The sequence below is a fragment of the Pleurodeles waltl genome, chromosome 10 (assembly GCF_031143425.1).
Source record: "Pleurodeles waltl isolate 20211129_DDA chromosome 10, aPleWal1.hap1.20221129, whole genome shotgun sequence".
Classification (NCBI taxonomy): Eukaryota; Metazoa; Chordata; class Amphibia; order Caudata; family Salamandridae; genus Pleurodeles; species Pleurodeles waltl.
In genome coordinates, this window is record NC_090449.1 from 901,077,886 (window position 1) to 901,101,686 (window position 23,801).

Below are 23,801 nucleotides of genomic sequence, written 5' to 3' on the forward strand. Positions count from 1 at the left end.
ACAATTAATTTTCAGTTGAAGTGGCCATTAAATTTGCTCAGACATACAGTTTTACTGATAAAACTAAACAGTGCACTATACAAATGATAATGTGTGAAAATGGCATCACCTATTGTATTGATTTGTTTTGGTCACACTTCAGAATTACATAAAAATCTGCTTTCCTCATCGTCATATATTATGAAATATGTGCACAGTTCCTTCACAGACTTTTAAGTTTGTTGTGTGCTAGAAAAAAAAGCCTTTCTTTTCACACTCACAGATTCTCAGATAAATCTTCTCACTTTGAAGTCAAAGAACGAAAAATAAACATCAAACTCCCTCAAAAGTTAGAACATGACATTTGATCTCTATCGTTGAATGCAAGCAAAAATGACAAGATAAGAACAAAAGTTAAAGACTTGTTTACAGAAAGTGAGCACTTGTGAAAGAATACAGTAAACACACTATGTTCCACGGGATAGACCAAGACAAGCTAGACAGTCTAAACCAAGGAGAGCAAGCAAATGTGACTTGCAAATAAAAACCAATCGTAAGCAGTGGGTGAATGCATTCCTGGGTCAGCTTTCAAAATGTCGCTAAGAAGTCCTCAGCAACTGTGTTGTCTGTTAGGCTTCAACCTAAAATGGGCCACCAGTTCCAGTTTTTTCAGATTGATATCGCAGTTTGGTTTCAAGGTTCAGTGGGTGGAGGAAGGACGAATACCTCAAAACTTTTCTTTTATTGCAATGGCCTTTACAGGAAGAAATGTCCACATTCCGTTTTTTTTCTTCTGGGACTCTCCACGGTAGGAATGCTGAAATAACAATGTCCAGCGACCTTGAATTTCTATACTTAAGAAACTCATAGGTGCTCTAAATCGTCAGTTGATCTTTGTACCTTACAGTAATGTATGGTAACAGGATCCATGGGTCATCTCACTCATTACTACACATATAAGGGTGAATATACTTAATTTAATGGAAGCATTGCTATGAATGACTATTCTTTGGGACAGACAGATAAGTACATAAGTTCTTTTTTTCCAATGGAGAGGAACCACTGTTCCTTCAATAAGTGACTTACTGAGAACCATGTAGTTCAGTATCCTTAACATAATATCCTAATGTAGAGCATGCAGACTTTGAAACTTAAATTCTTCTCCTTCCACTATGTTGCAGCGCATCTTTGCTGGCAGTTTATTTTGGGGCACATGATTGTCCCTTGCATGGTTTGCAATTGTGTTCCCCTGCTCTTTATGCCTGGCTGCATATGTCTGTATATGGTTTTTAATTTTGGCAGTAGCCTCACATTAATCCAGTGTGTGCACAGAGGTCTACATCTGTCCCCTGATATAAGTGAAGTCTTGGACTTGTCCTGTAATTTACAGTTCCTAGACTTGTCCTGTGACCAAGTGTGCCCTCATTAAACTGACAGTAGACTACAATCCCTTTCATGGATTGAGTACTTTAAGCGGTGGTGGCAGCATTGTGTGTTATGTGAATCCTTAGGTGTGACCAGCCTCTTTTTTCTGTGTCACTGTCATGGAGGCCTGTTGGCCCACTCGTGCAAAATTCTGCTTCTGGGTGCTAACCCAGATCCTAATGCTAAGATTCCAAATTATCTTGTGCATGTTTGTGTATGTGGCCTGCGTGGTACCTACATAGTGTGTAGGAGTGAGCCAGAGTAATGGAGGCCTGTGGGATTCATTTGGATCCCCCAAGCCTGACTTGATGCACAAGATGGAGGTAAGGTTGTTTTCCCTGACACTGTATTGCTGACATTCCTGAAGCGAGGGCAGTGGTGTCACCAGACATTTATTTTGCTGCAAAAAAACTAAGACAAATGTGCACACATTTCTTTCTGCAGCCAACCGAAAAACATAACCTTTGCTTCTTTTTAGTAAAGGGCACTCCGAGATCCAATTATGATTTTGTGACTGAAATCATTTTGTGTCTTAACACTGGACAGGCAGGTGGCCCAAAAAGATTGCTTGCCCCTATACACATGACATTTTTGAGAGCTCGCCCTTCTTCAGGGAGGTGTCACTGCCGCCAAGACATCTTTAATCTATTTCTGACATCCTAACGGTTATGCACTGAGAGTCAGTGTTTCTTCCTGGAGGACAGTCTGCTCCTGGGAGACTGTTTTTGCCAGTTTTGGTTTCAGGCCACAATGTTTAAAAGCATGACCATCCTGTATAGAAAATGTCATCTTTGGTTGCTCATCATCATTTGTTGCCCATTTAAAATAAGTTTCATATAAATGTCCATAAGATTTGAGTGGTTTGATTGACCTCGGTAGTTCATCATCCCGCAATGGAATGATGTGTTGTACAGGTCATCAGGGTTTGTTTGAGACGCTTTTTAACCGGGAGTACTTTGTGGGGCGGTGTTTTAAGTAGACTCGAACTTAAGCATTCATTATTTGTTTCCACATTGTTTGTCTGGTTCTGAGGAAACATAGTATTCCTCAAAGATGAAAGGAATGTACTCATCAGATTGGCCATGAAGAATCTGGTAAACAGATATTCTGGATTTCACCCTGGGTTCCCTTGATTAGGATTTCCATTTAAAGTGACCCAAAGTCCTACTTTTTAAGTCTGTCTAGTGACAGCTTTAGTTCTTTATCAGTGCTTATGCAATCACAACAACCTAAAAAGTAGTAAAAGGAGGTCTGTGGCTCTTCACCTTTACTGATCATCTTGGGTTTTGGTTTTAGATTGAGGAGCAGTTGTGTTGTCCGCATATGAAGTGATGCCATTGCTCATATCTATAAGAGCTATTGGTAACACAGACACAGTATTGTAGGAATGGCCTTTGGAAGGTATAGCCCTTTGAGAAATACAGTAGGATATTTTACATTGTGAACACACTGATGCAATAGTATGGAGTTTTTCATTGTAAATTCTGTGACACAAGCAATGGAAAGGGATTTACGATGGGAACCATTTGTCAAACATTATAGGATGGGGCTTTCTGGGTCATGAGCAAGTTGCTCCTGTGAGGCACCCTGGACATGAAGGGCATTTTGCCCCACATGCACCCAATGTGTGCAGACAGCTGGGAGAGTTGAAGTAGCTCCAGTGTTGGTGTACTGGGATCAGCGTCAGCCAGGTAGAGTGTCTACTAGAAACTGCTCTAGAGCTGTTCATATGAAAACGGAGGCGAAAGCCCTGGAGCAGAGTATTTGTGTCTAATTTGGGAGTGAGCCAGATGACTTTTCCTGACCCCTATGGATGCTGTCCGATTTTATTTTTACTGATTTTGCTGCGCATTTGAGACTTAATCTGTTTCTAATGTTGTCTAATGTATTATTTTGCATTGTTCTTATTTACTAAGAGATTTCATGGCATGCTTTTATGCATTTAAATGATACTATTGCTGCATCTGCTTTTCACTATTTCTGTATTGTACCTTCGAATTTTTGTAATAAACCTTGATAGTTTTTTTTCTAAACTCCGCTCTAGAACTCACTTTCTGAGTCTGTTCTCTTCCTATTGACTTTACTTTGAAATGCTGTTTTAAACTTCTCTCAGGGACACATGTCCTCCTGATTTGAGGATAACAACTTCTCTGACCTACCTAACATCTCGACGTACTTTTGCAATAGAGATTTTCTAGTGGTACGGTGTGTCCACAGTCATGGCTGTGGTTCAGCTTTATATTGCTTAGAACAAGGACTAACCGTTTCTTTTAGAAAAAATAATATAAGTAATAGTTCTCTGGTTTTTCTGCTCTCATGTGATGTGCCTCGTCACTAGGAAATAGGTTTCCACTTTGCCAATTGCTATTACACAACCTCGAGTAACTAAATGTTTGTTTCTTTTTATTAAGCATGTCTCGTGAAACTTTAAGAAGCAGGAAAAGGTCAGACTACAGCCTGAACAGGGTGAATGCACCCATCCTAACCAACACTACCCTCAATGTAATACGACTTGTTGGTGAGTATCATTTGGCAATTATTGGTCCTTTGGAGTTCTGAAACCTTCATAAATTTAGTAAAACATAAAAGAAGCATCCTTGCAAGAATTGAAGTCGTTGTCCATTTACTTTTTGAATGAGTAAATTATTCCATTAAGCAATGCATCGCTGCTGATGGACATGTGAATTATGAATTACACGCTGTATTTTAACCCACCTGTCGCATGACTGAGTATTAGAACAGAATGATGTGCATTGTGCGAATGTTTTTGAGAAGATAGACGTGGTCCACTTAATGGGAATGCAGGCCATAATTTTGAAAGCAATCATCTGTTTGAACAGTGATTCAATTTGGTAAGGTAATGCAGCAACTGTGAGCATAATATTTCGATCCCTGTACCAAAAAGAGAACATTTCATCAATGATACCTTCTTCTTGCACTGCCGGAACTTGGATCCAATGGTCAACCTTTAGGGCACCTGTGCACATGTGGCATTGGGCTGCTATTTTTCTCAAATCCTTGCCAAGGCTCTTTATAGAATGTACCTACAGCAGCATGATGTAGCAGGACTCCCTTCCACTTTTGCAGCACTAAATAGCCTTAAAGCGACCACCACAAGGTAACCTCTGTATCTCCCCAGAACATCTTAAGTAATCCTGCGAAAACTGCCTTACCTTCTGCTGAAGAACACTTTCAGATATCAGAGAAAAAGACGGTGGGTATACTACAAGAGGCTGTCCTTGTTGGAAATATAAGATGAGTCTGGCACCAACTAAGAAGTGGCCAGTCCTTAGGGAATTCCAGCAAACCAAACAGGAGAAGATCCAGAGCCCATGTTATCCGAGTTTTCCAACATAGAGGAAGAGTTCCTCAAGCAGCTGGCAGAGGACAATGCATCTGTGGGGCTGAAAACTAAAGCAATGCCACATTACACCTACTAAATTTCAAGGTGAGTCTCCAGCCCCCTAAGCGCACATCAAATTAGGCAGAGCACCAGTCCTACGGGAGTCTTGCATCAGGCTCCGTGTTTGAGCTGAAAATGGCATAAACCTTCAGATCCCGTACCTCCAGCTAGAACAGCAAGGACCTGATAGGTTGGATCAGCACTAAGCAAGGTCCTACCTAATGCAAAATACCACATCACATTTTGATGTCCATTCTGCACCAAGGCCCCAAAAAGCCTCTCCCTGATTTGCATCAGCCCCAAGAAGCTGAGAGACTGGGCTAGGAGCCAACTCAACACTGAAAGGTCCTCAACAACCGGCTTCGAACCCCACTCCATAGCCTCCCTCATCACCAAGGTCAGACTCTTCAGAAGGTTCCGTTTTCAAAAAACTGGCAGATATTCTGGATTAGAAAACGAAAAAGATTTTAATTGGTCAGGACACTCGCTAGTTAGTTGCCAGACCTCCGGCTCCAGACCTCATTTGTATTCCCGAAAAGTAAGGTGAACCCTAAGTCGTTTTAAACCAGTCCTCCAGATAGATAATCTAAAAGAATTGATACTTTTGTGTAAGAAACTGGGCCATTAGTTGTGCACAAGTAATGGGTCCACAGTCACCCTGCACCCGGAACCAAACACCCCATTGTAGCGCTTGATTCCCTCAGGGTAGCGAAGGAGAGCAGTCCAAGACCTAGTCATTGAAGGTGGTGTGGGCTAGTAATTACCATTCACTGGCATGCAACAATACTAAAATAATTTTCCAGTCTGAGCTTTTTCTTTAGAAATAGAAAAGTACATTTATTACACACACACTACTTAATACTACTCAGTAATTTACAACGTATACATAAGGCTAGTGAAAATGCCTTTGACATTACATTTGACCCCTTCATGGTCATGACCCCAAAAATCACAGTCCCCCCTCTCATACAGTATAGCACGTTACAATGTAGAGAGGGGTCAGTTTACATCAAGCAGGCCTATGGGCCTTATCAAGGTTATCTCGCTTTAGGTCTAGAATCACTTTATAACAAGTTGCTCTGTCACTGACTTCAGTAACAGTTCTCCAACTGCAAGCCTCATAATTAATGAAATAATACAATAATCTGCAATCTTTCATGAAATATCATTAGTCAGCAATAACAACACATTTAAACAGAGCATTGTACACATCCCAAAACATGTGTCTTTGTCTTTCTTTGACCAACTTGGGCCACAAACATGCATCCATAACACCAACCAAAAGAGGTTGCTACACTCCCAGGCTGAAGAAAAAAATGTTCCAGCATCAGAAATGTTCAGCTGTCATCTAAAAAGGTTGGGGGCGGAGGGGATTCATAATTTTATGGACCCTCAAAACTCAGGGTTACTGTTTAATTTTCTTTGGAGGGGGGTTGCTGCAGCTGCTTTCTTATTGTCTTTGGTGCGCTGGTCTCCCGCTCTGCGTCTTCCTTTTATTTTTCTATTTTCGTTGGGTGTGCCCGGTCCCACCGGGGCACCCTGCATGACCTCTTTTGTTGGGGGGGGGGGGGGGGGGAGCTTGAGGAGATCATCCCTGGCAGGAATCCTGGATTGCTAGTGTGTGAGCCGACAGCATGCTTCTCTCCTGTCTGCTCTATACGGTCAGGGTGTGCAATGTGTTGGGCACCCTATTCAGCGAGACATGGGCTGGGGAGTGGGGACGAGCCCACCACAGTTAAACGGAAGCACGCCTGTGTTTAGGGCCCTGGTGATGGGGTCCCAGGCCCCTTTGCTCTTTGATCGGAGGTCACAGCAGCACTCCACCAATCCTCCTCATGGGGGCCCAAAGATGGGGTCCCTGGCTCCTCTTCTATTTGTAAGAGGGAGAGCGATGTTGTATTGCTGGTCATTGTGGAGTTGAGGGCCCGGAGATGGGGTCCTGAGCCCCTTTACTCCTTCATTGGAGGTGCACAGCTGTGCTCCCCCAGTTCTCGTTGTGGTGAGGGCATTGAGATGGAGTTCTGGGCCCCCATTTTGCAAAAACCACCATTGACGCCCCTAATATTAATGAACCGCGCATCAACACCCAGGCACTGGTGAACTCCGGGGACTTTTATTGACTTTGCTGTGATACTCCACTCGCTCTATTTCTCGGTTGAGGAGTCAAAGGTCAAATATTTTTCCTTTTGTATCTCGACCCCACTGGGATGTTGTGCATGATCTTCGGCTCATTCTGCTCCTGATTCCAAGCTCTCGCCCCCGGAGCCTTTTCCACGAGCCTCTTGGCCCCCGAGTTGGCATACTTTGGAAGGAGCTGGTTCCACTGACTCCCTGTGCTAGCCTCTCTTCCTTTCTCTTGTCCTCTTGTACTTCTCTCCTCCTGTGTGGATCTAGATTCCGGTTTTTCTCCGAACTGGTCCTTAGGAGGGTAAGGGGAACCAGCTTCCTTGGTCCTGGCGAGAGACCCACTGGTTCTGGGATTAACTGTAGGCAAAGCCCTTAGTCCATGAGGGAATTGGGGTTTGTCCTTCTAGTTGTCTGTAGTGACGTTGCTGTCCAGTCCCAGTGTCCAGCTCCAATAAAAAGCACACTCTCATCCTTGTACAAGAGTTTTTAAGTGGGGATGCAAAGTTCTAGAAGCCAGACAACCCCGACAAATCCTAGGGTGTCACATCACCACTCCACCCCTGTCCAGCATGCTGAGACAATTCAAGATGGCTCCATCCAGAAGTCAGTGGTCACATCGCCTCTGGGTGCCTCATCTCCGCCCCTCAACGACATCACTGACAGGGCCTTTCCCACCAAAACTTCAAAGAGGAGCCCCCTCCTGTGTTGGCTCCAGAGGTCTGGGCTCTTTACTTTGTTCACTAGGCCTGGTCTGTCCCAACTGTGATAGAGTGTGACAGCTAGTTGACGGATGCAGATATTCTTTCTCCTCACGGAGCTGAGTGAAGCACTGTTAATTGCCTTCTTTGTGTGGCAAGGCCTTTGCTCCTGCTGCTCAAGAGGAATGTAATTAATTTGGCCCAGCAGAGTGACAAAAGGCCTATACTCTGATCCTGAGCTGAGCCTGAGAAATATGAAAATTCTGGACAACAAATCAGTTTGGGATTTGCATATTTGACCCAGGAGGGCGCTTTTCACCCCAGTCTGATATTTCGCTGGACTTCATAGGACAGAGGGAAGCAAAACTGCTCTCTGTCAGATTTCCACCAGTTTGTATAATAAAGTTTCACTGCAGACAAAACAGAAAACCACACTGACTTTCCCGATGATTGTCTACTAACATTATAAGGCCTCTGCAGGTCAATAACTAACCCTCAAGAGTCCCCTCTGCAACAGGCAACCGGTGCATAGTTACAGGGCTATGCAAATCTGTAGTCTCACTTGCGCAGCCCTCATGGGTGTATAAATGTGTGCATATGTGTTTACATGTAACTAGCCAAGTGTTTCTTTCTGTTGTTGCGACACAGCAGCCTTATCCTAAAAGACGTACACTGGCGGTAAACACACTGAGTCCATTTATGGTATGATTACAATGGCTAAGGCACCAGGTGTGTGGCTTACCCACACTAAAAAGTCCAAAACCGGGTGATCCAAATGTGAAAATTCCAGGCGGATTAAATAGGCAGAACTCTTTTCGCTCCATTTTGGCTAACATGTTTTCCTCTGCCAGCCTGGTATTGTGATCTGTAAATGCAGGCTGTCTTTTGGACTGGTACACACATGCCATTTGGTACATGGCCAGCGAGATCTTACCAGGAGTCTTTGAGTGTCTTTGAGTCTCTCTGACTCAGACGTTCGATGACTGGCAGGACACGACTAAGTATATTATTTTTGTCAGTTTGGTTAACATAGTCTCAGATGGCTGGGCAGGTGGTACCAGTGCTGACCTTTGTAGATATGTCTGGATGAGGTCCACTGGATTCTCCAGTGATGTGTAGAATTCACTAATATACATGCCCTTTGGTAGGTCTTGCCTTTTCAGGAAGAAAGTGGAGTCCGCTTTGGGGTGATTTAAAGACAGCAGAGCTACTGTGAGTTCTGTGGGGCTGTTGACCCTTGCAAAACAATTATCACACCAAATCCAGGAATGTGGGGGCTGTTTCAAATGGCTGGGGTGTAGACAGAAACAGACTTCCCAGCCAATGATTCAGCAGACGACCCAATCCTTTCAGATCCACGGACTTGGATCCAGCAGACACTGTGAAGGCCAACATGAGGAAGATTGGACCTTTAACTCCTCTTAACATGCTACAACAACAATCAAACTGCTTTCATTTTCCTTCAGTGGCTCAAGCCCAACCAGTGGCAGGTGGAATCTAGTACTCCTTCCCAGGTCGGCAATCCATCACGGCCGAGAGATGGGTCTTGAAAATTATTCAAAAAGGCTGTGCCCTACTGTTGGTCTCCTCCTCATCTAATATCCCTCCTACACAGAACACATTTCAGAGTAACATCTGGCCATCTTCCTACAGGAGGTATGTCTTTTACATTCCAAAGGTGCCAGGAGAGGGTGCTGCAGGTAGAGAAAGTTAGACGTTATTCCTGCTGCTTCCCAAACCCAAAAAAGCATGGGGGCCTCAGGCCTGTCTTAGACCTCCAACCTCTGAATCCCTTCCTGTGGACAGACACATTCAAAATGCTCATGCTGCCTCACATCCCTTAAGCTCTGGTACTGGGAGGCGGGATGCCACACTAGGACTTGAAGGACATTTATTTTAATTTACCCGTCCTGCAGTCCTACAGGCATCATGTATAATTCAAGTAGCCTAGGAATAGTTCCAGTTTGTCGTGATACCCATCGGCCTCACTTGTGCCCCTGAAAGTTCACAAAAGTGATAGCAGTGGTTTCTGTCCATCTTTCGCTGTCCGGAAGTTACTGTATTACAGTAGCTCAAAAGATGGCTGCTGAAGCTGGACTCTCCAAAACCTGTCATGGACCACTTACGATGAAGGTGAAACTCCTAACACTGTTGGGGTTTACCATAAACGTACCAAAATTCCACTTGATTCCATCACAAAGGCTTCCATTCACTGGTGTGATTCAGAACACGGTGGAGATCACGACTTTTCCTCCAGCACAGTGAGTTCAAGACATTTGGGCTATAATATGGAGAGGCTGTCCAGGAGAGGGTGACTCTGAGGCTTCTTGCCCTCATGCATCCTCTTTGTCAACTATGACAGGTGGTGCAGGCTAACTGTGCTGTGGAACTTGAAATCCCATTAGACCCAGCAACAAAGCTCCCATTCCGACACTATTGAGGTCTTGGAGGAGACTGCTTTTGATCTGCACTGGTGGCTGACCTGTCAGTCTGTCCTGTGGCAGACCACTCTCCCTTCCCCACCCAGAGCGGACAGGTAATGGACACCTCACACCTGGGTTGAGGGGGGAATTGTCTGGGAGAAGTGGAGACCAGAGGCTTCTGGTACAAAGGGAGGACTGGCTCCACATCATACTTCTGAAGCTATGGGCCATTCATGTGGCCCTGAAGGTCTTCCTGATATCTTTTAAGGGGAAGAATGGTGCTGATAACACCACCACTATGAGGTATTGCAACAGTCATGGCATCTTGGGGTCCTTGATCCTAGGCTTGGAGGCATTGCATCTCCAAATGGTGCCAGAGCGCCAGGACATATTCCTGATTGTGATACACCTAGCAGGGTCCCTGAATGCCAGAGTGGGCAAACTGAGCAGACTTTGTCTGGCAGACCACAGGTGACATCTAAATGCCAAAATGACACAGAGTGTTTTATCTCCTGGGGGAAGAGCCTGGGGTATAACTTTCCACCACAGTCAACAAAGTGCAGTGGCAAGAATGTGGTGTGGTGAAGTTTCCTTTAGAGCACTCAGGTTGGGCCAAGAGACTGGTAGCTGAAATCTTGAGCATGAGCATCTGTCCTCTGATTAGGGTAGCACTTCGGGCGGACCTCCTGTCTCAGTAGCTCGCAGGGTCCTGCGCCTGAATCTCTGCAATTTACACCTCCATGCATGGTGATTGAGTGGTCATTATTGATTGCTTAGGATTTCATACCTGAAATGGTAGATGTCCTCCTCAATGCCAGATGCTCTTCTGCATAACCCATTTATGCTGGGCACTGGAACAAATTTGGAGACTGGTGTGGTGCACGACATATAGACGCCTTAAAAGTGACGCTGTCTGATGTACATTTGTTTGTTTTGTCTTTAACCCAGCAAGTCCTTGATTAGACACCGTAAAAGGTTATTTGTCAGCTCTTTTGGACTTTCTATGGTAGCTGGACCTGCCGTCCTTGTTCAGATCACCTGTTTTGACGAGGTTCGTTAAAGATTTGCCACACGTTTTTTCCCAAATCGTTTGTGATTCTTCAGTGAGACCTTAACATGGTCTTGACATTCCTCATTTGCACTCCTTCTGATACCATGCAGAGCGCCATGCTACCTCCTTTGTCCTTGAAGACTGTGTTACTCATAATGAGTACATTAGCTTGATGAATGAGTGTTCTGCAGATACTTTCAGTGCTACTGCACCCTACACCACATTCTTCCAGACAAACTTGTGCTGAGGACTCAGACAGCTTTTTTATCTACAGCTCTAACTCATTTCCACGTTGGGCTGTCATTCTACCCGCGATCTTTGCTCCCGCTCACTTTTCAAACGAGGAGAGGCTCCATCCACTGGACCCCAAATGGGCATTGAGTTTCTATATTGATCATAGCAAGTACCATAGATTAGGCAATCAACTTTTTGTCATTCTCTGGAGCAAAGAAAAAGAAGGCTGGACAGGAGAGGATCTTGCCGAGTTGGATGTTTTTCTGCATCAAGATCTGCTATGCACTGGCTATGATGCAGCCCCTGGAAGGTCTGGGAGCCCCTTTCTCCAGGGTCAAGGCCTCCACTGTTACGTTGGTGCGGGGGATGCCTGTCCCTTAGATCTGCCAGGCTGTGATGTGAGCATTGGTGGATATGTTCATGAAGCACTACTGTCCTGACAGCCAGATCAAGCAGAAAGGACCCTGTTCTACAAGACTGTATGGTCTGAGCCCACTCCCGTCTATTCTAAGGTGGGGAATCTGTTTAGAAGCATCCATCAGAATAATAAGGTACTTACCTTCAGTAATGTTCTTTCTGGTGAATACTCTATCTAACGTCAGATTACTCACTGCCCTCCTACAACCTCAGTCTATGGACTTTATAGCTTCTAAAAAGGTCTCAAGTTAATACTCAGCACACTGTTATCAATGATTGTTCACGCTTTGTGTCAGAGATTACGGAAAAGGACAAAAATCTAGAAACTGATGTCCGCGCGCAGAGGTGTCTCTTGCATGTGGCTCCACTCTGTCACTTCTGGGGCGATGTTGAGTCAGTGCTGAACAGCACAATGCTACCTACTGGTATGCTGGAGTACTTCTACAAAATCCTCTGGTTCCAGTCTGGCACCTGAGGCATAATCCTAAAAGAGGAATCTACGATTAAATTGACTGTCCCCCAGAAAGAGCGTTAGTGATTCCAAGTACCTTGGTAATTTTCACATTAGTGTGTGCTGGGAAAGTTTTAACATATCCTCTCTGTTCTCCTGTTTCTGAATCTCAATGTTAGAAACGGGTTTCTGGTTGGCTAGGGTATGCACCTAAGCCAGGCAGAACCCAGCACTCTAGTCAGGAAGAGGGAGTTATACAGCTCAAATAATCCCTGCTCTCACCCCCTTGGTAGCTTGGCACAAGTAGTCAGGCTTATCCCAGAGGCAATGTGTAAAGCGATTGCACAACACACGTGACACAATAAATACACCAGAAAGGAAACAACACTAAGATATATAAAGATAAACTGATTGCACAAAACATCATTAGACCAAACACAACATGTATCAGTAATACCCTGCTACTCAAGTAGTTATCAGACTATCACACAAGTTACTAGTACTATGTAGAAGCACGCAGTAGTAATAAAGCATATGGGTTACTGGTTATTATGCAACACAAGCAGTAGTCAGGTCATCATTATTGCCAGGAATGCGCAATAAACACATTATGAGAGGTGCCCAGACACTATCCTGAATGCAAATAGCAATGAAACATTCACATCTGGTACACATCCTCATAAACACATTGTCATGAATGCCAAGATATGATTATGAATGCACACACACAATGAAACATTCCCAACTGCAAGTCATAAATCCACCCTACATTGTCCTCATACTGCAGACCCTGAGAATTTAGATACGTCCCTCAGAACTGGCAAGTACGACATGTTACATAAGGGCAAACAGGATGCATGTATCCCAATCTAGGAGAACCTGCGCTCTGAGTACTGCACATGCAGCGATGCAAAGCTAGTGCTGGCATGGCCGGGGATCTCTGTCGACGTTTGCCACGCTGGCCTGCTACGTATGCTACCAAAAGAAAGAGGGTCCTGTCTCGGGGGGGACCCACACTTACGGCTCCTGCAGGAGATTGGGCTCGGCCCCCATGCTCTGTCCTTGAAGGATGGGACGGCCCCAGTTTCCCCACTCTCAGGGGAGAAAAAAGACGGCCCAGCAGCCTCCCATGTGTGCGCTGTGTGACTGCTTCCTCCCTCCGAGTGCTTCCTGGAGGTAGTACGCCGGGAGACTCTTGGACCTCCTCCGAGTCTGATGCCCTCAGACTCACAGGACAGCACCCTGGTCACCAGGGATTTTCTCTTTCCTGACCAACCGGCAGGGGTCCTCCTCACTCCTTCTCATTGGTCCTTGGCTGTGCGGAAGCCCCTCTGGACCCGCCTGGGTCACGGCGGTGATCCCTCACAAATCAGTTCCTGCTGGTGCCTCTGAGGCATGACAAAGTGCTTGCTCTACCGTTCTAGCTCCACAGCTTCTTGTGGGGTGTGGGAGGTGCAGCTACCAGGACACTGGGTGCTTTTCCTGCACCCAGGGACAGATGCCCCAAAAGTGCTTCTCACGCGCTGGGGCTAACAAAATTATACTGAAGCATTCTGGCACGTGAACCACAGCGCTTTCTTCACGCTGGGTAGAAGAAATGGCAAAGCGCTCTTCAGACTTGACTATCGCAGCAGCAGTGAAGGGGGCACACTACCCAGCCCTTGGAGACCGCATTGCAGGCACAAAGCTGCAGGACTCAAGCAATTAGGCCAGCACAAGAGTTCACAGGCAGTCGCAGTCCCTCTCAGTGACCTAACAGGTCACAGGGCACACAACAGCAGCAGTCCCAAGGCGTTCCCTGGCGAGTCCTTCCAGCAGCAGTTCATTTGTCCATTAGTGTCTAAAAAATGTGTGGGAAGACTCCCTGTACTTATACTCATTTTGCGCAGCCTCCACAAAAGGGGGAGAAGAAGTTCCAAGCAGTACTAACCGGATCCAGGAGTGTCCCCTTTCTCCTCCAGCCCTGGCTCCAGACATAAGTGGGAGGTAAATGAGTCCTTTGTGCAAGGACAGGGCACATCCTTTACAAAGGCAGGTGTGCCCTGCCTCTCCCTCTCCCAGCCCAGGACGACCATTCAATATGTAGATGCACTCTTGTAACACCTCCACCCTCCCCGTGTACAGGCTGTCTGAAAGATATTCACAAAGCCCAGCTGTCACTCTGCCCCCGACGTGGATTGGAGTCCAGCTTTAAAACTCCAGAGTCGTAAGCACAGAGAAATTCCCACTTTCTTAATGTGGCATTTCTATAATGGTAATAATAAAATCCACCTACACCAGTAAGCAGCATTTCTCACTACCATTACAACCATACCAAGCATGCCTACGTGACCCCCCCCACTAGATTAGATAATACCACTTAGACATATGTTAGGGCATTTCCAATGCAATCTTATGAGGGAGGCAGCACCAACAGTAGTGAGAAACCAAACAGGCTGTTTGTCACTACCAGGACATATAGTACATAAAGACATATGTCCTACCTTTTACATACATAGCACGCTGCCCATAGGGCTAGCTAGGGCCTACCTTAGGGGTGACTTTTATGTGTTAAAAGGAGGAGTTCCAGGCCTGGCAAGTAAACTTAGATGCTAGGTCCCTGTGGCAGTGAACTGTGCATGCAGGCCCTGCAGTAGCAGGCCTGAGAAAGGTTTGAAAGGCTACTTCTGTGGGTGGTGCAAGCTGCGCTGCAGGCCCACTAGTAGCATTTAATTTACAGGCCCTGGGTGTAGAGATACCACTATACAAAGGACTTACAGGTAAATTAAATGTGCCAATTAGGTGTAAGCCAATCATACCAAATTTAGAAGGAAAAGCACATGCACTTTAGCACTGATCAGCAGTGATAATGTGCTCAGAGTCCTAAAGCCAACAAAAAGAGGTCAGACAAAATAGCAGGAGGAAGGCAAAACTCTTGGAGATGACCCTGTTAAAAAGGTCAGGTCCAACACTCATCAGTACTGTAATTAGATCCACACATTGTAGTCTTACAATGTAAGTATAGGTTATCATGAGTAAAAAAAAAAAAAAAGTAAGCATGGTTTTCTGGGCTTACTCTAAGCACAGAAAAAGTACTGTAATTCTTAACCTCTTAAAATACATTTTTGTCACCTGTTCTTTCGGTCTGGGGTTGTTGCAACACCACTAATTCTATCGCCACTTGGTATGTACGCATTACTCTTTCTGTGTTTTCTCAGTTTTCTAAGTGTTATGGTACTGACACCTCTGCTGTACTGGCTTTCTCAACGCTGCTTATGCACTTTCGTTTGATGACTGACCCTCAAGGGCTTACAACTTCTTCTGATACACTCAGACGGCGGTTGAATCTCCTTTTCCTTCAACCACTATGCAGTAGGTATGTATTTGTGCCTTGTTATAGAGCATTGATACCCAAAGCACGCCCCAGGGGCTCCATGTTTCCCTCCTAACCTTTACATGCGGGCCCAGGTCAGCAGCAGCACTGGACTGCTATTTACTCGACTCTGCACTAAACGTTAAAAGGATAAATAAACAGGCAAGCTTTTATTTAAAGGCTACTTGATGTTCAAAAAACACTAGGGAGCCCTGCACCGTTTAACTTTAGAAACACCTTAATTTTTCAAGACATCTTGCAGCAAACCTGTAAAAATATGATAGTTTCTTCAGAATTCAAAAAGTGTATTTCATCAATATGCAGAACCGTTTCACCTTAGTACATTAGATTATATCAGCACATTGTGAAGTCTTTTTTTAAAGTGATAGTTTTATAACAAATTTATAAACGTTTATCCCCCCACCCCTACAACTTTACCAGCAGTGAAACAAGTGGCAAGTCAGTTGTTAGGTGCACTCTTTGGGTGGACTGGATTCCTATTATACATGAACAACACTACACGTTATTAATTCACACACAGAAAAGGATGTTGCACTGCATGTATCATGCATTCATATATTTCAAGATCCTTTTATATACGGTAATGAAGAAAAGGGATGCAAAGAGAAATAAAACAATTGCCTAGGGTCACACAGTTTGGTAAAATGAGGAAACCGGGATTAATCCCAGATTTTCTGTTTTCTCATTGTGCAGTTCGTCCACTAGAGGTATATGCTTCACTTCCCTACACCCATTTTACCGGCAAACACTCCCGCCCCGACTGCCACCGCTGCATCGACGCAGCCCTCAGTCGCATCAAACGTTTTGGCCCCTGGGAAATATTTTGCGAGTGCCTATGTTATAGTGTATTACGTTCCAGATTGTGAATATGTGTTGTTTTAGGGAGGAGTCCAAAATGTGTTATGAATAAAGTGTTTTAAATCAGATTTTCCCTAAGAAATACATTTGGTCGTAATTGATGATGGATAAGGACTACTATTTCTGTCTGTGGTATCTGTGAATAAAGCTGTTTTTCACATTTGAAATAGCTATTATTTCATATAACTTAATCTCACAGAGTTGGTTAAAATATGTGCCTCTATTTGATGAGTCAGTTACCGCGATTCTTAAGGATTGTTTTTTTTTTAAAATCTTTTATGGGTTCCTTCCAGCTGTCGTTTCAAATTTTCATTTGGTATTTTCCAACATTCAGCCCATGCAAAATGTAGGGCTCTGCGTCCAACGAGACCTCTTGGCTGGTAACCGAGCATTAAGAATTGCTTCAGTCAAACAAAATACCGTATTTATCGGCGTATAACACGCACTTTTTCTCCCTGAAAATAGTGGGGAAATGATGTGTGCGTGTTATACGCCGATATAATGTTAAGGTTTTTTTTTCTGAAATGTCCTCTTAAAATGAGGTGCGTGTTATACGCCGGTGCGTGTTATACGCCGATAAATACGGTAGCTTTTTATTGCGTATAGAGCTGTGTAGGTAGGCGTAAATCGGTCTCAAAGCAGCGGGAGTTCCAGATTGATTAGAGTTTTCATTTAACTTTACTCCCCGTAAATCACTTATTCATTCCTTTGACACAATATGATTCACTGAACACGAAAGAAGTCTAGCACTGCATTTGTGTCAGCAAATTTCAGCAGGAATAATTGGCAACCAGATGACCGGATACAGATGCATTTCAGCTCAAACTCTTACTGTTTAATGCATAAAGAACCACATTTGGCTGCACTCCCACAACGCAGCATCGTTATCGCTCTGATGTGTACTTTCGCTTTAACAGTCCTAGCTCTCGTGCTGGTCTTCCAGGGCGTTGCACTCCTTGTAAAAGTGCATTTGTCAGTTAATCTGCGAGATCATTGTAGTACTCTGTAGCCCAGTTTCTCGTGTGCCAGTGCACCATGCCTATTTGAATAATCTGCAAGAATATATATGTTTACTCACAGTGTTGGTTCACTGAATCTCCTGAATGTATTTCACTGCGTTTGGAGCTCATCCGAGGGGCGTAGCGCTGCTATTTTTAAACCAGTTAAATATTCATGTAGTTTACTGCCTCAGCTGAAGCTCTCCCCGGGTACGTTAGGAAACCAAAGATTGAATCCATACGCCAATCTCTTCAAGTGAGGTTTGATTCCTGTATGCTGTTCACTTTATCGATTCTCGCTGATTGCTGATGCCTTACAAGGAGCATATTGGCATTAAAACAGGAAAGTGTTTGAGAAAACGATGTTAGCACTAGTTTAGCTGCGTTGGTACCATCCAAAGAGTAAAAGTGTTCCTGGATGTTCAACCGACATCAAGTGATATTTGTAGTAATTTCTATCAAATATACACTGGTCAGACATTTCAACATGTATGTAATGTCATCGTTGTCTTTGTTGTTTTGAATTTAATTTTATCTAGCATTATAAAAACATTTGTTTTCAACTTATGAGGAGTATTTTCTCCTCATGGGAATGAAGGTCCCAACATTTCCATGTTCCACCTTCTGCACACTCCAATTTTGGACCACCCCAAAATACATCTGCATTGCACCTGATGGGCAGTTACATTTCAGAACCTACATTGTCAAAGCCAATAGGTCTTGCAAATTTAAATAGCCCATTTGCATGCCTGTGAAGGCTGCACTACGGCAGGCCCCTTGCTTCAGACTCAAGCCCTTTGCTGTAGTGTGCATCTTTTTTTATTTTTTTATTAAACCTTTATTTTTCATTTTCTAGATGCAACAAACAGCAGTAGAGGCACTGGCATACATATTTCTTCACATAGCATGTTGAGGCCCTTTGACAATGCATCTTCCTTCAGGCATGCAATTAGTTGACTCCATACGTCAGAACAAAAACCCCACTTATCGGGGATATCCCAATTACGTTGAGGGTGCAGTCCTATTCCTTCTTTGGAGTGTCTCACCACCTGGTAATGCAGACTCATTATCACTCTCTGAGGACTCCGCACTTGCACCTGGTATCAAAAGGAGTCACACAATGCCCTCCATGCCATCACATCATCCCCCAACCTTTCATCCTGTCTGTTTTTCTTCATATGGAGCTCTTCGACTATCACTCATTTCCCCAGCTCCCTGCGCCAATTTGTAATCACGGGCGCAAGCTGACCCATCCAAGTGCTGGCCCCTCTGCGTTTTGCCAAGATCAGTGCCATTTATGAGACTCTGTAGCTCATTTTTGATCTTTTGGCCTTTTGACATGCCCCAATGGACATTACAGTGGTGTGTGTTCTATAGGTATGTTCATGGTCCTCTGGAGGTCTGTCAATACCTGTACCCAAAAGTCATGTACCAACTGGCACTCCCACGCCAGGTGCATAAAGCCTGCCCCTCCCACACTGCAATGGGGTCATATATCAGGCCTTGTTGGAGAGATGCGATGAAGTCCCCTGGGGTTCAGATACGTTCTGTGCAGAAAGTTATCATGTGTTAACCTAAATCGGGAATTGCACAAGACCATGTGTGTTTGTGCACATATGCTGGACCACTCACTATTCTCTAATGGAGATCCCAGATCTAACTCTTAGGTAGCTTGTGCCCTGACTGGCGGTCCTGACGTGTCCTCTCTCATTGCCTTATATAGTTGCGTGATCAAATGTCTACCCCCCTCACACATCAGTAGGTCATCTAGTGTTTGCAAAGTCTGTGGTGTAGCGGGGTATGCGGTCCACATTTGTTTGGCCAGCTCCACCAGCCTTGCGTGTTGGAGAAAATGTCCCAGGCCTAGCCTAAACGTGTCACAGGCTTACTCAAATCTAATAAAGTATTTACACGGGTATAGGTTTCCCAACTGTGTACATCCCCCATCCCTCCAAGCCTGTAATGACACATTGGGCATCATCTGACATACCAATACTAATATCCAAGGGGGTAGTATTCCTCAAGGGCAAAACCATACCTCACAATCAGTGCGTTCTTCCTAGGGGGATACTCTTCCCCGTCACTCCCTTCCAGAACCAGGCATCCCTACCCTCTACAGGAATATAGCTCCCTAGGCCAGTCCCCTAATCCTTCTCAGGGATCCTGCGCTCTACCAGAGCACTCTCATTTTCCTTCAACAACTGACGTATGTCAAATCTCTCTTGCAACCTAGGTCTCAGATATGTGGGTATGTGAGGATCATCTTTGCTACTGCACCTTACATTGCTGCCACCACTGGACTCCACCTGCAGCGCTGGCGAGTCCAGACCCTTAAGACTGCACTCAACAGTGAGTCTTTCTCTGGCAAAGGTCCTCTCTGCCATCCTCTCCCTCAAAGGTCTTTTTTCTACCTCAGCCCTTCTCTCCTCCACTGCCAGACGCGCTAGCTGTAACTTCAGGTCCCTCTCTTCCTGCCTATCTGTTAGCTGCTTAGGCAACAAGGAATGAGAGGTAGCCCTGTTTCTTACCCTGGACCCAGCAAGGGACTCCCTATCACTGGGGTCTTTCCTGTCAGCTGGCGTCCCCGCCCGGTCATTCTTAAGCTCCTGGTCAGTGTCTTCACCACTCACTAGGGATGAGGTCTGCGAGCCCTCCTATTGGGAATCCTTACTACACTCGGAATCCTCTGAGTACCACCTAAGAACACTCTTCCCCTGGGTATATGTCACAAACCTTTCAAAGAAATTCAGAGATCTCCTGAGGTCCCCACTCTCTGGCAGTTCTCTCTCTCTCTCTCTCTCTCTCTCTCTCTCTCTCTCTCTCTCTCTCTCTCTCTCTCTCTCTCTCTCTCTCTCTCTCTCTCCCTCTCTCTCTCTCTCACCCTCTCTCTCTCTCTCCCCCCTCTCTCTCTCTCTCCCCCCTCTCTCTCTCTCTCTCTCTCTCTCTCTCTCTCTATCTCTCTCTCTCTCTCTCTCTCCCTCTCTCTCCCCCCCCTCTCCCCCCCTCTCTCTTCAGAACCCCTTTAATTCCTCCTGCGTGTAAAATGGCAGGTCCTCTAGGTTAAAGGTTGGCCCCATTTTGAAAAGGTACATTAAACACAAGTGTGACAACCCAAATACCCAAGTGTACGAACTGAAAACAGGAAAAATGACCAATGAGAGAAAGTCAGGAGAAACAAAACATGTGATGGTCTAATATACAGTTTATGGTGCAGTAATGAGTCACAGTGGTATTGTGCAATCGCAAGTCCTATCATCACCACTGACAACCAATGTTAGAAATGGGGTTTCTGGTTGGCTAGGATATGCACCTAAACCAGGCAGAACCCACCCACTCTAGTCAGGGCGAGGGAGTTACACACACAAGATAACCCCTGCTCACCCCCTTGGTAGCTTGGCATGAGCAGTCAGGCCTGTTCCAGAGACAAAGTGTAAACTGTTTGTACACCACACACTATCCCCACCACAAAGGAAACACAGCACCAAGTTATGTAAATATAAACTGTATTGTACACAACATTAGTAGACCAAACACAACATGTCAGTAATACCCTGCTACCCTAGCAGTTGTCAGAATATTACACGGTACAGTTACTCTGCAAAAATCAGCAGTAGTCACATATAACACACACAGGTTACTCATTATTCTGCCACATTAGCAGTAGTCAGGAAAACATTACTACAATAATGCTCTTGTCATGACATCATCGTAAATACCCATACCAGGAAAATTAGAAAACATATTGCAAGTCATGAAACATCAAACATAAATGCCCATATCATAAACTCACCCTAACTGCCCATAAAAGGAACATCAGAAAATATACGGGGCATCAGCAAGATCATACCTTATATGTCATGAAAATATCTCACCATAAATGCCCATGAAAATGAAATATCATGAGAACTCCTGGCATCATCATCACTGTAACACCCTATCCCGGCTGCCTCTGGGGTGAAAATATCACCCACAAAAATACGCACAGTGCGCAGCGAGCTCATTCAAGGGCCCAGTCATTATCATGAGGCACGATTGCCTGCATAATACAGAGGGGCGGTAAACCCCAGCCCCTTAGATGAAATGTAGGAGCTTACGTACTCTCCGTACAGGCATCCTTCACATGGGGCACAGGGCCTCCTGTGCCTCGATGGTTGTAATTCTTACAGGTGATGGCCGAGCAGGAAGGGGTCCTCTAGTGAGGATACGCACCTCGTCCTACGCCGGACTCTGTAGGCCCCCCCACACAGGGGTAGGGCCAAAAATGGGGAGCAGGAGCACACCCACCCCTCACAGATAGTGGGGAGACCTCTCCTGATCTCCCCCATGGGGAAAAAGGTATGCACCTGGTTGCGGGGCCTCCCTTCCCGGGAGCGCGCCAGAGCTCTCCATGGACAGCTCTGTGGAGGCTTCTGGGGCTGATGCCTTCCCTGCACCAGTGCAGTGGTTCCTCCTCATGCTGAACGACTGCTCCAGCAGGCAGGGCCGCAGCATGGATCTCGGGCTCCTCAGCCCCCAGCAGCATTCCAGGCCCACGCGGGCCACAGCGGTGATGTCACCAGGAAGCAGGTCCTGTGAGTACCCTGGGGGTACTATTGTAAGCACTCCGGTGCCCCGGGGCGCCTTGGTGAGCACGCATCAGCCCGTGCTCGGTTTCCCCAGGCCAGCGGCTCGCGACGTCGGAAAGCAATTTGCCACACTCACCAAGTGCTTTGGGTAGAATAACCGGCTGCGCTCTTTACACGCTGAGGATTTTCACTCTCCGCCAACAACTCACAAGCAGCACTCTTCATGCGCTATAAGTAGGAAGAAAGGGCACAGCCGTCAGCCCTCTTCCCATGATGTGCTCCAACCTAGGAAACATAAAATATAGCGCTATCAGCACATTGGGAACCAAATGGATACAGGGGGCAGGGCCACAGCACCCAGCCCCTGGGGACACCAGTGGAAGCACAGGGCAGTAGGGCCCAACAAGCAGGCCAGCACAAGGGGTTTGCAGTCAGTGGCAGTTCCTCCTAGTGACCCAGCAGGTCAGCACAGCAGCAGCAGTCCAAGGCGATTCCTGTGAGTCCCTCCAGCTGCATTCTGTGTCCAGTTACAAGTATGTTTCTTGTGTGTAGGTGTCTCTCTTTTCATGGGAATGTCCCCTGTACTTATACTCAGTTTTGCAAGGGTTTAACGAAGAGGGGTACAGGAGGTTCCAACAAGTTGTAGCTGGTTCCAGGAGTATCCCCTCTCTAATCCAGCACAGGCTCCTGTCATCAGTTGGGGGTAAACGAGCCCTTTGTGTGAGGCCAGGGCACAGCCTTTGCAAATGCAAGAGTGCCCCACCTCCCCTTCTTTTGGCCCAGGAAGACCATTCAAATTGTAAATGCACCTCTGTGACACCTCCACCCTCCCTGTGTACAGGCTGTCTGAAAAGTATGCACAAATCCCAACTGTCACTCTGCCCTAGACGTGAATTGGAGTCAAGCTGTAAAACACCAGTCATAAGCACAGAAGTCATTTCTAGAAGTGGCATTTCTACAATGGTAATAAAAAATCCACCTACACCAGTAAGCAGCATTTCTGACTACCATTACAACCATACCAAACATGCCTATGCTACCCCTCATAAATCAGACAATACCCCTAGACATAAGGCAGGGCATTTCTAATACAATCCTATGAGAAGGCAGCACTCATAGCAGCGAGAAACCAAATATGCTGTTTGCCTCTACCGGGACAAGCCACGCAGCCAGGCACATGTCCTACCTTCCAAATACATAGCACCCTGCCCATAGGGCTAGCTAGGGCCTACCATAGGGGTGACTTACATGTAGTAAAAGGGGAGTTCTGGGCCTGGCAAGTAAATTTAGATGCCAGGTCCCTGTGGCAGAAAACTGTGCACAGAGGCCCTGTGCTAGCATCCCTGAGACAGGTTTGAAAGGCTACTAGTAGCATTTAATTTACAGGCCATGGGTATAGGGATACCACTGTACAAGGGACTTACAGGTAAATTGAATTAAATGTGCCACTTCGGTGTAAGCTAATCATACCAATTTTAAAAGAGAGAGCACCTGCACTTTAGTACTGATCAGCAGCGATAAAGTGCTCCGAGTCCTAGAGCCAACAGCAAGAGGGCAGAAAAAATAGGAGGAAGGAGGCAAAAAGTTTGGGGATGAACACGCATAAAGGGCCAGGTGCAACAATTTGTATAAAACAACAAGCTTTGGCAACGTAAATAGATCTTGCCTTTTAGACTTAGTGGCTTTGTCAATGGTTTTTGAGGGCCGGGGGATTGCATGGAGGAAATAACACAAAAAGGAGCGAAGCTGTGTTTCCCGCAGGAGTAACACATGAAGGAGAGAGTAACATGCATTGCATA

At 45.6% G+C, this 23,801-nt stretch overlaps 1 protein-coding gene across 2 annotated transcripts in view; it reads left to right on the top strand.

The window, feature by feature from the left end:
* The window catches only part of VPS50 (VPS50 subunit of EARP/GARPII complex), an 880,308-nt gene that overhangs the window by 402,158 nt on the left and 454,349 nt on the right, over positions 1-23,801 (top strand). For both annotated transcript variants that reach the window (XM_069211661.1, XM_069211662.1), the window contains exon 20: positions 3,816-3,922. In XM_069211661.1, coding sequence (XP_069067762.1) covers positions 3,816-3,922 — 107 coding nt within the window. The remainder of the gene's footprint in view (positions 1-3,815; positions 3,923-23,801) is intronic.